Source organism: Bos javanicus, chromosome 10 (assembly GCF_032452875.1).
Source record: "Bos javanicus breed banteng chromosome 10, ARS-OSU_banteng_1.0, whole genome shotgun sequence".
Lineage (NCBI taxonomy): Eukaryota > Metazoa > Chordata > Mammalia > Artiodactyla > Bovidae > Bos > Bos javanicus.
In genome coordinates, this window is record NC_083877.1 from 9,185,001 (window position 1) to 9,200,081 (window position 15,081).

A 15,081-nucleotide genomic window follows, 5' to 3' on the forward strand; every position below is an offset into this window, starting at 1 on the left:
CATGACTAGCCAATGCATAATAACCTAAGATATCTTAAAGCTTAAAAAATATTTTTCACTGTAGATATCACAATTCAACACAGGCAACAAAATTCACAACATGGCAGTTGACAGTAATACAATATTCAATCAATTTCAAATGTGGAAAATTGCCAAGAAAGATTAAATTCTTTTTAAATAACTGGCACTCTAAAACCTTTTATTTCCGAGTGTAGTACATATAATGGTAATTAATGAAAACTAAAAACAATAATCTTAGGAAAAAAGTCTCAAGTGAACTGCCTTAGCTCTAAAGATGGAACCCCCAGCAAGGAGAGGAATTACTCACCACAGAGTAACAGGAAGGCCCAGGCCTTCTTTACCATCACGTCTTTAATCCTTCTGCTTCTTACAAATTTATACACATATTTTCTTTGTTTTGGTGGTAACCTTTTTTTCTGTTTTGCCATAAAAACTACTGTTAGCACTTGATATAGTGGATTTTTCACTGTGGAGAATTCAAGACTTAAGACTGCCATATATTTGTTTAAGGCAAATAAAAAATATTTTTATAATAAAAAACCTACAGCTAAAATTGATAACAATATCTTTTTTAAAAGCAGCTCCTTTTAATAATCTAGGACAGGGAGAGATGATAATGGTCTGTTACTAACTATGAGACTTCTGAATTAATACAGAAATAAAAAGATAAAGCAGTAATACAGCTTAAAGACTAAAAATTAAAGCAACTCATATGCAGAAGAGAATTAAATAAAAGAATAAGATGGGACATGGCTGGGCAATGGAAGCACAAAATACTGTCAGACTTTAATTAAAAAATGTTTTCCATTTAAGCAGACCCAGGCCAGTGATTTTTCATTATTTTTACCACAGTTCCATGACTACTGACATTTTCATCAGAACAAATAAAGGATTTTTCCCAAATTTAAAATGACAAAATTATTTTTAACTTATAATTTCTTCCGTCTTTAAAGTCAAGGAAATTTTTGATCTGAGCTGGATTTGTCTCTTAGCCTGAGGCTTGATTAAGTTTTTAAAATATAAAAAACACATATTTAAAAAAATAAGAGTTTTTCCAGCATATCAGAAAACAATCTTTACCACAGACATGTTATCATTTGTATGGGAATGAGGCTATGTATTCGTGAAATATCTAGCATACAACTTAGTAAGACCCTTGTACAAAAACTCTGGAAGCAATCTGTCCTTGTAGACAAACTAGAAGAAAGCCAGCACTCTGGCGGTAGAAGACAGCAGATTGGAAAACAAAATTAAAATGCCCTGCTGCTGCTGCTAAGTCGCTTCAGTCGTGTCCGACTCTGTGTGACCCCATGGACTGCAGCCCACCAGGCTCCTCCGTCCATGGGATTTTCCAGGCAAGAGTACTGCAGTGGGTTGCCACTGCCTTCTCGGTAAAATGCCCTAGCCCAGTATCAATTTAAAAAAAGTGAAAGGTCTAGCTAAGATCTAAGTCCACTTTTGAGAAATGGAGATCAAATTCAGTTACAACTGTCCATCATTATGATGCGATTATCTGAGTAATTCCACAGGCTGTTTTAGCAAATTCAGACTGAGAAATTCAGGTTCTGCATCATGAATTATGGCTTGTTTTTTCATGTTGTTTTAAAACTGACAAAGTGACTTCGGTGCCAAAAGCAGGTCCGATAGGTACTCTTGATTTTCCGATTAATTTCCTATAATATAAACTGGGTCAGGATCTCATTCCCAACCATGGATAGCTGTAACTCAAGTAGTTGCCAATCTCTGTCAACAGCAGAAGCTGTAGGCCTACTTGCCAGTTTTCCTATATTCCTTTCAGAGGAAGTTGCACAGAACTAATGATAAACACGAACTTCAGGTAGTAAACTTGGTTCATGTACTAAAAAAAAAAAAAGCCTTTTCCTTGCGTCATTCTGCCTGTTCAAGGGCATTACATACAGGTTTTCTATTTCTTACTTTCAGCCTGTAAATCCTGGAAGGGGTTGGTTTAGTCCATAAGTCATGTCTCACTCTTGCAATCCCATGGACTGTAGCCCACCAGGCTCTTCTGTCCATGGGATTTTCCAGGCAAGAATACTGGAGTGGATTGCATTCCCCTCACCAGGGGATCTTCCTGACCCGGAGATCAAATCTGGGTCTACTGCAGTGCAGGCAGGTTCTTTACCGACTGAGCCAACGGGAAGTCCTGAAGGGGTTGGGGGGGCCCTTAGTTAAGTAGCTTCATATTGATAAAACAATGCCACCTTTTGGCTGCTCATAGGAAAATTCCATGCTGACTACCCATAATAATATGCACAAAACTCAGGTTAATGCTGCTGATGCTGTCTTTACTGGACACTGTGAGAATCTATTTCTTCACCTCATGTAAAGAGTTGACTCATTGGAAAAGACTCTGATGCTGGGAGGGATTGGGGGCAGGAGGAGAAGGGGACGACAGAGGATGAGATGGCTGGATGGCATCACTGACTCGATGGACATGAGTCTCAGTGAACTCCACGAGTTGGTGATGGACAGGGAGGCCTGGCGTGCTGCGATTCATGGGGACGCAAAGAGTCGGACATGACTGAGCAACTGATCTGATCTGATTTCTTCATTAAGTGATTTAGTGACGGTCCACAGTGTCACTTCAAGAAAGTAGAGGTGAACAGCCATGTACTCAAAATTATCCATCTACTTTTTGTTAGAGGGATGGTAGTTCAGATATTTAAATTCTAAACTGTGTTAAATGTCAAAACTCCTGCTAGATTTTAAGCTACTACTGAAACAGGTGGCACTATGGAGTTTAGCTAATATAAAATAACCGTGTTTATGTATATAGTCATAGAAATCCGGACAACCTCCATTTGTAGAAATATCCCAAAGGGCAAACTATGTTACAAAATGAAAATACTTAGTATACTGAAGTTACTTAATTTTGAGGAAATTTTTATTTTGTTTTGCTCTTACTCAACTGGAAACTCCCTAAGGTTTGGAACACAGCCTTGTATACAACTACATCTTTGGCTCCTCCTCATATTCCGCCCTGAATAAATACTTGTTGAATGAAAAAAAACACACTCACCTGGCATATGTAGTATGGAATCTGGTCTCATTTAAAGACAGATCTGGACTTTGTTCTAGGTCTTGAGAGGTAGCCTCTAAAGACTTGGAATTTCCAGAGTGATGGAGTGCCTTGATTATTCCTAGTGGGCCCCTAGAAAGCTTGGCGAAGCAGATAACCCAAGATGGAAGCTGATCACACCAGAAAGACCAACCATATGAATGTAGAGGGTTGGAGCTCCAGGCTGCTGATATCAGACTGACTTGGAGGGAAAGACTAGAGAGTGAGTTCAGCCATGAGGCAATTAATTCAGTCAACATTGCTTATGTCGTAAAGCCTCAATAAAAACTATATATCTAAGCTTGGGGAGCTACGCTGGTTGGCAGTACTCCTGGATATACTACCAACTCCAACACAAGGAGAATAAAGCTTTGAGTTTGGGACACAACCAGAATCTCCTCCATAGATTCCTTCCTTTGGCTGATGCTAATTTTCTCCTATTGTTACGTACAGGTGGCACTAGTGGTGAAGAACCCACCTGCCAATGCAGGAGACAGAGAGACACGGGTTTGATCCTTGGGTCGGGAAGATACCCTGGAGGAGAGCATGGCAACCCACTCCAGTATTTCTGCCTTGAGAATCCCACGTACAGAGACTGGTGTGCTATGGTCCATGCGGTTGCAAAGAGTCGGACATGACTGATGTGATTGAGCATGAGCATGCCACAGTAAAACTGTAACCCTAAACATAGGGTTTACCTGACTTGTGTGAATTGATCTAGAAAATCATACTTAAGAGTAGTTTCAGAAAACCCTTCAACTTGCAGCTGCCTCAGCAGTCTTGGACACACTTACCAGTCTGAAGGACTCTGCATAACATCATGTGCTTAGTCGCTCAGTTGTGTCTGACTCTTCGAGATCCCATGGACTGTAGCCTGCCAGGCTCCTCTGTCCACAGGATTTTCCAGGCAGGAATACTGGAGTGGGTTGCCATTTCCTTCCCCAGAGTATCTTTCTCACCCAGGGATCAAACAAACATCTCTTACAGTCTCCTGCTTTGGCAGGCGGATTGTGGATTCTTTACCACCATGCCACATGGGAAGTCTGTAACATGAAGTTGGGCTAACTCCAAATAACATATTGTATCAAACTGACGTTTCCTTTTTGCAACCCTGGTTTCTCTTTCATGGACTGTTCTTGGAATTACTTACTACTCCTTAATATATTACCGCTGTCCTTTATAAAGATTGCTTTTCTTAATGAACCTTCCCACAGCCTCCTAAGTTAAATTCCACTTAGGGACTGTGATCCATGAGGATCAAACTGGTTATATTACAGCAGCTAAGTCAGCGCTTCCTCACTAATGTACCACAAATGGGTTAGAGGTATGCTGTGCTACTGCCTCTGCCATTAACCTCAGAAATGTCAGGTGTTACCTGTGCAACTGGAGCTCCAGGCAAGGGTACCTCCCATCTGCAGCATCTCTGTTTACTCCAGAGCACAACACAAATATTGTGTGTGTGTTATTCACTCAGGCGTGTCCAACTCTTTGCTACCCCAAGGACTATAGCCTGCCAGGCTCCTCTGTCCATGGAATTATCCAGGTAAGAATACTGGAGTGGGTAACCATTCCCTTCTTCAGGGGATCTTCCAGACTTAGGGATCGAACCCAGGTCTCTGGCAAATTCTTTACTATCTGAGCCACCTATTATCACTTTTCTATATGTACCGAGATATAAGAAAGAAATCATTACTATAATTTTCTCATGATAGTATGTCACCAACATTCTCCAGCATCACAGACTTGGTTATTCCACCTCTACGTTATGCTTTAGCCACATTAAACAAATGTTTCTCCAATTTTCTAACATTTCTAATAACCTAGGTAAACAATTCATACTTGTGCTGTGCTCTGCTTAGTCGCTCAGTTGTGCCCGACTCTCGGTGACCCGATAGAGTGTAGCCCACCAGGCTCATCTATCCATGGGGACTCTCCAGGCAAGAATACTGGAGTGGGTTGCTATCCCTCTTCCCATGCCAGGGATCGAACCCAAGTCTCCTGCATTGCAGGCGGATTCTTTACTGTCTGAGTCACCAGGAATAATTCATTCTTATTTTACATTTACTCTTAACATGCAAACTTTATCCCTCCTCTTCTTTTCTCATCCTTTCCAGAGGACTAATATTCTGAGGATTGCCAATACTGAATTTTGGGGCTCTAGGGTATAAGAATTTAGAAACTCTTAGCCTATCATCAGAGAAGGCAATGGCACCCCACTCCAGTACTCTTGCCTGGAAAATCCCATGGGCGGAGGAGCCTGGAAGGCTGCAGTCCATGGGGTTGCTAAGAGTTGGGCACGACAGAGTGACTTCACTTTCACTTTTCACTTTCATGCATTGGAGAAGGAAATGGCAACCCACTCCAGTGTTCTTGCCTGGAGAATCCCAGGGACGGGGGAGCCTGGTGGGCTGCCGTCTATGGGGTCGCACAGAGTCGGACACGACTGAAGCAACTTAGCAGCAGCAGCAGCAGCCTATCAATAATATAGTAAAAAAAAAACAAAAACTTTTCTACTAATTCACTAAAAATTCAGTTTCTTTACTGATATACTCTCAGTTCAGTCGCTCAATTGTTTCTGACTCTTTGTGACCCCACAGACTGCAACACGCCAGGCCTCACCGTCCATCACTAACTCCCAGAGTTACCCAAACTCACGTCCACTGAGTCGGTGATGCCATCTAACCATCCTCTGTTGTCCCCTTTTCCTCCCACCTTCAATCTTTCCTAGCATCAGGGTCTTTTCAAATGAGTCAGTTCTTCGCATCAAGTGGCCAAAGTATTGGAGTTTTAGCTTCAACATCAGTCTTTCCAATGAATATTCAGGACTAACATCCTTTAGGATGGACTGGTTGGATCTCCTTGCAGTCCAAGGGACTCTCAAGAGTCTTCTCTAACACCACAGTTCAAAATCAATTCTTTGGTGCCCAGCTTTCTTTATACTCCAACTCTCACATCCATTCATGACTACTAAAAAAACCATAGCTTTGACTAGATGGACCTTTGATGACCAAGTAATGTCTCTGCTTTTAATATGCTATTTAGGTTGATCATAACTTTTCTTCCAAGGAGCAAGCATCTTTTAATGTCATGGCTGCAATCACCATCTGCAGTGATTTTGAAGCCCCCCAAAATAAAGTCTCTCATTGTTTCCCCATCTATTTGCCATTAAGAGATGGGACCAGATGACATGATCTTAGTTTTCTGAATGTTGAGTTTTAAGCCAACTTTTTCACTCTCCTCTTTTACTTTCATCAAGAGGCTTTTTAGTTCTTCTTTGCTTTCTGCCATAAGGGTGGTGGTCATCTGCATATCTGAGGTTATTGATACTTCTCCCAGCAATCTTGATTCCAGCTTGTGCTTCATCCAGTAGAGCATTTCTCACGATTTTCTGTGCATAGAAGTTAAATAAGCAGGGTGACAATATACAGCCTTGATGTACTCCTTTTCCTATTTGGAACCAGTCTATTATTACGTGTTTAGTTCTAACTGTTGTTTCTTGACCTGCATACAGATTTCTCAGGAGGCAGATCAGGTGGTCTGGTATTCCCATCTCTTTCAGAATTTTCCACAGTTTCTTGTGATCCACACAGTCAAAGGCTTTGGCATAGTCAATAAAGCAGAAATAGATGTTTTTCTAGAACTCTTTTGCTTTTTCGATGATCCAGCAGATACTGGCAATTAGATCACTGGTTCCTTTGCCTTTTCTAAATCCAGCTTGAACATCTCGAAGTTCATGGTTCACATACTGTTGAAGCCTGGCTTGAAGAATTTTGATCATTATTTTGCTAGCGTGTGAGAGGAGTGCAATTGTGTGGTAGTCTGAGTATTCTTTGGCACTGCCTTTCTTTGGAATTGGAATGAAAACTGACCTTTTCCAGTCCTGTGGCCACTGCTGAGTTTTCCAAATTTGCTGGCATAGTGAGTGCAGCACTTTCACAGCATCATCTTTTAGGATTTGAAATAGCTCAACTGCAATTCCATCACCTCCACTAGCTTTGTTTGTAGTGATGCTTCCTAAGGCCCACTTGACTTCACACTGCAGGATGTCTGGCTCTAGGTGAGTGATCACACCATCGTGATTATCTGAAATACTCTAGCAAGCACTAAAATGTTCCTTTTTGGCCATCTCTGGGCCAACTACCAATTAGTCTCAAGGAAGACTGAAATAAATACTTTGTTTATACACAATCTTTACTAGTTCAGCTGGTAAAGAATCCGCCTGCAATACGGCAGAAGCTGGTTTGATTCTTGGGTTGGGAAGATCTGCTGGAGAAAGGAAAGTCTACCCACTTCAGTATTCTGGTCTGGAGAATTCCATGGACTGGACAGTCCTTGGGGTCGCAAGAGTTGGACATGACTGATTGACTTTCACTTTAGTGTGAAAAAGGAACTGTTTGGATTTCATTGTAAATATTTTGGTAATTTCAAAAAATAAAACTTATCCATATTGTACTAAGCCTGCTTAGTACAATAAGAAAATAAAAACTCACTGAAATAAAAATCACCTATGACAGAGAATATGATGATCTACATGGCCTTCTAGAACTAACACCAAAAAAAGATTCCCTTTTCATCACAGTGTACTGGAATGCCAAAGTAGGAAGTCAAGAGATACTTGGAGTAACAGGCAGGTTTGGCTTTGGAGTACAAAATGAAGCAGGGCAAAGGCTAACAGAGTTTTGCCAAGAGAATGCACTGCTGCTGCTGCTAAGTGGCTTCAGTTGTATCCGACTCTGTGCGACCCCATAGATGGCAGCCCACCAGGCTCCCCCGTCCCTGGGATTCTCCAGGCAAGAACACTGGAGTGGGTTGCCATTTCCTTCTCCAACGCATGAAAGTGAAAAGTCAAAGCGAAGCTGCTCAGTCCTGTCTGACTCCTAGCGACCCCATGCACAGCAGCCTACCAGGCTCCTCCGTTCATGGGATTTTCCAGGCAAGAGTACTGGAGTGGGGTGCCATAATGCACTGGTCATAGCAATTACCCTCTTCCAACAACACAAGAGACCACTCTACACGCAGACAACACCAGACAGGCAATACCAAAATAATATTTTATATATTCTTTGTAGCTGAAGATGGAGAAGCTCTATATGGTTAGCAAAAAGAAGACCAGGAGCTGACTGTGGCTCAGATCATAAATTCCTTATTGCAAAATGAAGAAAGTAGAGAAAACCACTAGACCCTAGGTATGACCTACATTAAATCACTTATGATTATACACTGGAAGTGACAAAGAGATTCAGGGGATTAAATGTGATAAACAGAGTGCCTTGGACGGAGGTTCGTGACATTGTACAGGAGGCAGTGATCAAGACCATCCCCAAGAGAAAGAAATGTAAAAAGGCAAAATGGTTGTCTGAGGAGGCCTTACAAATCGCTGAGAAAAGAACAGAAGCGAAAGGCAAAGAGTAAAAGATATACCCATCTGAATGCAGATTTCTAAAGAATAGCAAGGGGAAACAGGAAAGCCTTCCTCAGTGATCAATGCAAAGAAACAGAGGAAAACAACAGAATGGGAAAGACTAGAGATCTCTTCAAGAAAATCAGAGATACCACTGGAACATTTCATGCGAAGATTGGCATAATAAAGGACAGAAGTAGTATGGACCTAACAGAAGCAGAATATATTAAGAAAATGTGGCAAGAATACACAGAAGACCGATACAAAAAAAGACCTTAATGACCTAGATGAAAGTGAAAGAGGAGTGTGAAAAAGTTGGCTTAAAACTCAACATTCAGAAAACTAAGATCATGGCTTCTAGTCCCATCACTTCACGGCAAATAGATGGGAAACAATGAAAACAGTGAGAGTTTTTATTTTCTTGGGCTCCAAAATCACTCCAGATGGTGCAGCCATGAAATTAAAAGACACATGCTCCTTGGAAGAAAAGCTATGACCAACCTAAACAACATATTAAAAAGCAGAGACATCACTGTGCTGACAAAGGTCCGTCTAGTCAAGGCTATGGTTTTTCCAGTAGTCATGTATGGATGTGAGAACTGGACCATAAAGAAAGCTGAGCGCTGAAGAATTGATGCTTTTGAACTGTGGCCTTGGAGAAGACTCTGGAGAGTCCCTTGGACTGTAAGGAGAATCGAACCAGTCTATCCTAAAGGAAATCAGTCCTGAATATTCATTGGGAGGATTAATGCTGAAGCTGAAACTCTAATACTTTGGCCACCTGATGCGAAGAATGATCTCATTTGAAAAGACCCTTATGCTGGGAAAGATTGAAGGTGGAAGGAGATGGGGATGACAGAGGATGAGATAGTTGGATGGCATCACAGACCTGATGGATGTGAGTTTGAGCAAGTTCTGGGAGTTGGTGATGGACAGGGAAGCTTGGCGTGCTGCAGTCTGTGGGGTTGCAAAGAGTCGGACATGACTGAGCTACTGAACTGAACTGATGAAACAGAAGTCACCATATATGCTAAAAAGTGTTTCATCCATTTATTTTCACAAACACTCAAATCATCCCAGTATAATTAATTGGTTTGTTTCAAAATTCCACAGATTCATAGAATGCTAGAATTAAAAGGAAACACGGAGATCTACTTTGCTTTTATTTTAGAGGTGAGAAAACCAAATTACTTGCTTAATATAATTACTGATGTTGATTCAGAAAGACAAACATTAGGTGTCAATAAAATGGCGTCCTAGTCATTCATATACATGCTTACCATGCGTATTACAAAATGACTGCTTTTTGGGTTTTTTATATATATATATATATATTACTCCTTGCCTAGAGAAACTCTGGAAAATACTACATATAATAGCATTTTCTTCTTTCATTCTCCTTACATTTAAAAAAGAGTGTGAGCATAGAATTTTATAAAGCTGAGGTAAAATACATAATATTTTATATTGTTTCATCACTTAATTTTATGCCACACTTTTTATCTCATTCAAAGATTTATAAAACCATTTTTATTAAGACTATACAACATCCTTTAATCTGACTCTGCCATGCTTGATGCAACCATCATCCTCCTATCACCAGGCACTGTGCTTGTAACTAACCATGCACATAAATCTTTGTATTTCTCATTATTTCCTTCGAAGAAAACCTACACACAAGATTACTGGGTTTCCCTTGTGGCTCGGTAAAGAATCCATCTGCAATGCAGGAGACCTGGGTTCAATCTCTGGGTCAGGAAGATCCCCTGGAAAAGGGAATGGCTACCCACTCCAGAATTCTTGCCTGAAGAATTCCTTGGAGAGAGGAGCTGGTGGGCTACAGTCCATAGGACTGCAAAGAGTCGGACATGAATGACTGGCTAACACTTTCACAAGATTACTGTGTCAAACAATACGCATATTTTGATGATTCTATACACAGATGCCCAAATTGTCATATCCAGAATGACGGTTTAGACCGACATCAGTGGAGAAGTGTATAACGCCTGTTTCACGGAGTCCCTCATCCGTTTTCTGGATGAATCCAGGGAAGATTCAGCCAATAAAGATTATACCACGTTCCCCACAACTTTCACCCATCTTGCTGGACATTCATAACGCGAAAACCTGTTTAAAAATCACCCGGTCCTAGAACACTTTTCGTATCAGTACAAAGTAGTCTTTCATGGGTGGGGGGCGGGGCCCTGCATTGCAAGGTTTTAAAATACTCAATTTCCCAGGAATAACTACCAGAAAAACCATTCAATGTTTTGGAAAATCATGTTACACCACAACTCATGGCATTTGGGTTGCTAATACAATCATATAGTTTATCAGTTTGCATTTAGAGTTGCCAGCATCATTTCACTACTTCACTACATTTCTAATGTAGTCATGGTCAAACATTTATCAAGCACTGTACTATTTATTAGGAAGTACTTTTTTCTATTGAATCGGGGTAACATGTTGACTTTTAAATTAAGGATGTACTCATCCATGAATTTTATTTTAGGATTCAAGAGACCCTTGCATTTGTTGAGGTCCCATACCATTATTGGGGTTTTTAATTTTTGAGGACTAGTCTTTGAGTATTTCCTTTGATGTCTTTAGTCTATTTCTTTCTAAATTTGTACACCTAATGAGAAAACTTACACTTTGCTTGATTCAGCTTTCTAAAGCACTGTTTCGAGGGCTGAACATGAGATCAGGAGCCATGATATTGTATCAGAACACTCAATTTATTTCCATAGGTTCTACTTCTCAAGGCTCTACTTTTCTCTTTGTTTAAAGTTCTATTGGTTTCTTTATTGGTTTGTTGCTGGTGAATTTCTGATTGCCATTCTTGTTACGATTACTTGGTTGACCATTTTGTTAGCTTTTGGGGATGAAGGCTGTGATCCTGCTTCACTTGGTAGTTCTTTATTTTTTTGGCATACTCTTTGAATAGAGTGCTTTTCTTTTCCTTTGAAGAGGCCATCTCAATAAATATTTTCTTTAGTAAAAAGATGAGTCCTTCAATTACTTTGTGATAAGTGAAAATTTACTACAAGCTTTTCTAATCTCAACTGCATTCTTCTTACAGTTAATAAAGTGTGAGTCTACTCAGGGTCCCTTATCACGTATTATACCACTTCCAAAAATATTAGCTAATATTTATTGAGTGATGACAATGTGCCAGTCAGTGTTCTAAGGGCTTCACATTTATTATCTCATTAATCTGGCAAGAACCTGTGAAGTAGATATTATCTTTATAGGAAACTTGGGTGCAGAGAAGCTACTTACTAATTTGTCCAAGGTCACATAGCTAGTAAGTGGCAAGGCAGGGATTTGGTTTTTGGTCATCTGATATCAAACCCAAGTTATTCATCTACCACCTTATTGCCTCCCAAGTTTTTAGGGTGCTTCCTTCGCCTCAAAAACTTACTGTGCTTCACTATAGATTTTTTCATGACCGCTTTCTCTTTACAGCTTCCTACAGATGCTTAATACATATTTATTACTTAAATAATTATCCGCTTTCCCCTCATCACTTCTAATGTGCCTTGTGCTTTTAGCAACAAGGACAAACTGAAGTCCCAAATGCTGCTTTACTCACTTCTGAGTGATGAGAGAATCATGTTCTACAAACTGAAAAACAACATGATACACTTAAGAGTTTTCGCCTGTATTTTCTGAGTTGACCGATGCTAAAGGGAAATGCACGGCGCTCTTTTGGGTGTTTCGATGCACAGCCCTGATACCACATTTGCTTTGAAGAGGAGATTTGTTGGTAGCACTGTACAAGAATTAGGTGCTTTTCTCTCTTATCTCTGGCAGAAGCAGTTCTGTGTTTCCAGGCAGCTCAGATCACCACTCATGTACCCTGCTAGCCCTGGCAACCACTGACACAGCAGATCTTTTCAAGCTACCCGTGTGCCCATCAGAACTTGCTGTGCTACTGCTTAGTGTGTCAGATTCCCGACAACAAATTAATAGGAGGCCAAGCATATCAACAGATTACACATTTTAGGTAGCACGCCTGATTTAGAGTGAAAGGTTAGTGGATATAACATGCTAACAGAAAAAGTTACTGTAGTTTCAGATACTGTGACAGGCTGATGGCTTTGGCATTATTTTGAGATAGGGAAGCTTCTTGCCTCGCTGCCAAGTCAGTCCCCCAAAAAAATATTAAAGAATTTTCTTAGAGACATTAAGGCATGTACATATATAATGCAAATACATAAAAAGATAATGTAAAAAGAAATACAATCTTGAGTTTTTAAATAAAAACAGGCAGTTTTAGTAGCCTATGGTAAAGGAATAACGTGGTAGGTGTAGAATGATGATGAGAATGGGAGTCTCTTCATGTAGAAAACAATTCTTCAAGACAGAATCTATGTATATAAACTAATTCAATGTGGCAAAGAACTTTCATAAGTTAGAGATATATAACAGTACCAGAGAAAAATGTACACATGGTAAGTAAGTGTGGATAACAAGGAGAAATTGAGACAACAATGGTTTGGATAGAGCTAATTAAAAATATATTTACAAAATTATGCTGTATGATGCAGGGAGCTCAATCTGGTGCTCTGTGATGACCTAGAGGGGTGGGATGGGTTGGGAGGTGGGAGGGAGCTTCAAGAGGGAGGGGACATATGTATACCTATGGCTGATTCATGATGATGTATGGCAGAAACCAATACAACATTGTGAAGCAATGATCTCCCAATTAAAAATAAATAAATTTTAAAAATTAAAAAAAAAAAATATATTTACAAAATTAAAAGGTCAAATTTGAAATAGATTTGTTAGGAGGAAGAACTGTTTGAGGCTAAGAATGTAATTATTTGTATTTTAATAAAAAAAGATGCAATGGTATCATTTGAAAACTGAGCTAATACATTTTGAAAATTACTTACGCTAATGACTGATGAAGTAGCTGACAAGTTTAAACCTTCAAGATCAGCTATCAGGCTCGGAGAAAGAGCTGGGGTGGGAAGTGCAACTGGAGTGGACACCAGGTTGACTGTAAGTAAAGGGCCAAATTAGCACATGTGCATGAAAATTTAATTCATATTACTAAAAGCAACATTTTTATTTTGCTGGTAAATCTAATTAAATTACTTTGATTAATAAGTCTATGACAATTCTATTTAACATCTTGATTTAGTCAAGCTATTATCAAGTCATGGCAGTTATTAGTCTTAGCTTTCAAAACATAATGACAAATCCTATAACAAAATAAGAATATAAATACCCTGAGTAATACTTTTTGAAAATTTTAATCTCCTAACATTATCACTAACATTAATCACCCAGTAACTTAACTAAAAGAAAAAGGTAAAGGAACATTTTTTCAGACTAATGTAAAGGATAACAACACCTCTCAAGAGAGTTTTTCAGTTGGGTTATAAGCCTTAAAAGAGTGTTTATTAAATCTTTTCTCTATTTTATTTTCCACTGTAATAATTATAAGGGGCCCAAACTACCTACTTCACTTCTAATTATACTTTGTCAGCAAAAGCTATGAGCTAGATAGAAATATTTGATTCTATCAATAAAAAAATTTGAAAATCTTTTTTAAACACAAATTTGATCACGTCACTGTCATGCTTAAAACTCTTCAAAGATTTAAAATTATCTACAAAAACAAAGTCCAACTCCTTAATTAAATGTGCAAGGTCTTCTATGGTCTAGCTCTGCACTGTCTAATGGAACTTTCTGAGATGATGGAAATGTTCTGTAACTGTAATGGCCAACATGACGGTCATTAGCCTGTATACCAACTGCACTCCTGAAAGGTGGCTAGTGTGATCAAAGAACTGCATTTCAAAATTTAATTGAATTTAAATAGCTACATGTGGCCAGTGGCTACCATACTAGGCAGGTCTAGCTTAGCTCCAACTTCATCAGTCATTCCTATGTTTTAGCTCTACCAAGTAAGTTTCCAAGATCTTGTTTCATGTCTTTGAACGTTGTATATTCTATGCCCTTGGCCTAAAGGTACTTCTCTGCCTTGTTCGCCTTGCAATCTGTATCCATTAAGATATCACTGAGGGGGAAGGCACAACTAGACTCACTGAAACACAGTTTGTGTGTGTCTTCCTTGTTCTACAGGTATACTTGGATACACTTCTACAACTATACTTCTCTTGCAATACAAATGTGTGTCTTTAAACGTTTTCATTTCTCCTGGTCTGTGTGAGTGGACTCTGACACATTAATTTTAAGTACTTAGTCATTGTTCAACTGTTTGTTGAATGAAATAAATTCAAATGTGGAAAAAGTTTTAGCTTCCAACAAGTTCTCACTCTACAACAACACTATAAAGGAAGTAACATTTACTTCACGTGGCATCACTTTTCAAGCATCTTTTTCTCACTTTAGTCTCACAATATCTTGTAAGTTAGGCAGAACAAATATTAATTCATAAAATTATCAATAAGTATTTTTTGAACAATGGAGCAAGTGAGAGGCAAAAAAGTTCAAGATATGGTCCCTGTCTTCAAGAAACTTAAAACCCAACTGAGAAAAAAAGATATACATGCTTGAAGACCAAAAAAAAAAAAAGTAACAGTATAGTCAATAAATTATATTG

General features: G+C 39.2%; 1 protein-coding gene across 3 annotated transcripts in view; it reads right to left on the minus strand.

The window, feature by feature from the left end:
• AP3B1 (adaptor related protein complex 3 subunit beta 1) overlaps positions 1-15,081 on the minus strand; it is a 235,658-nt gene that overhangs the window by 61,424 nt on the left and 159,153 nt on the right. For all 3 annotated transcript variants that reach the window (XM_061430031.1, XM_061430033.1, XM_061430032.1), the window contains one exon: positions 13,403-13,509. In XM_061430031.1, the coding sequence (XP_061286015.1) occupies positions 13,403-13,509 (107 nt within the window). The remainder of the gene's footprint in view (positions 1-13,402; positions 13,510-15,081) is intronic.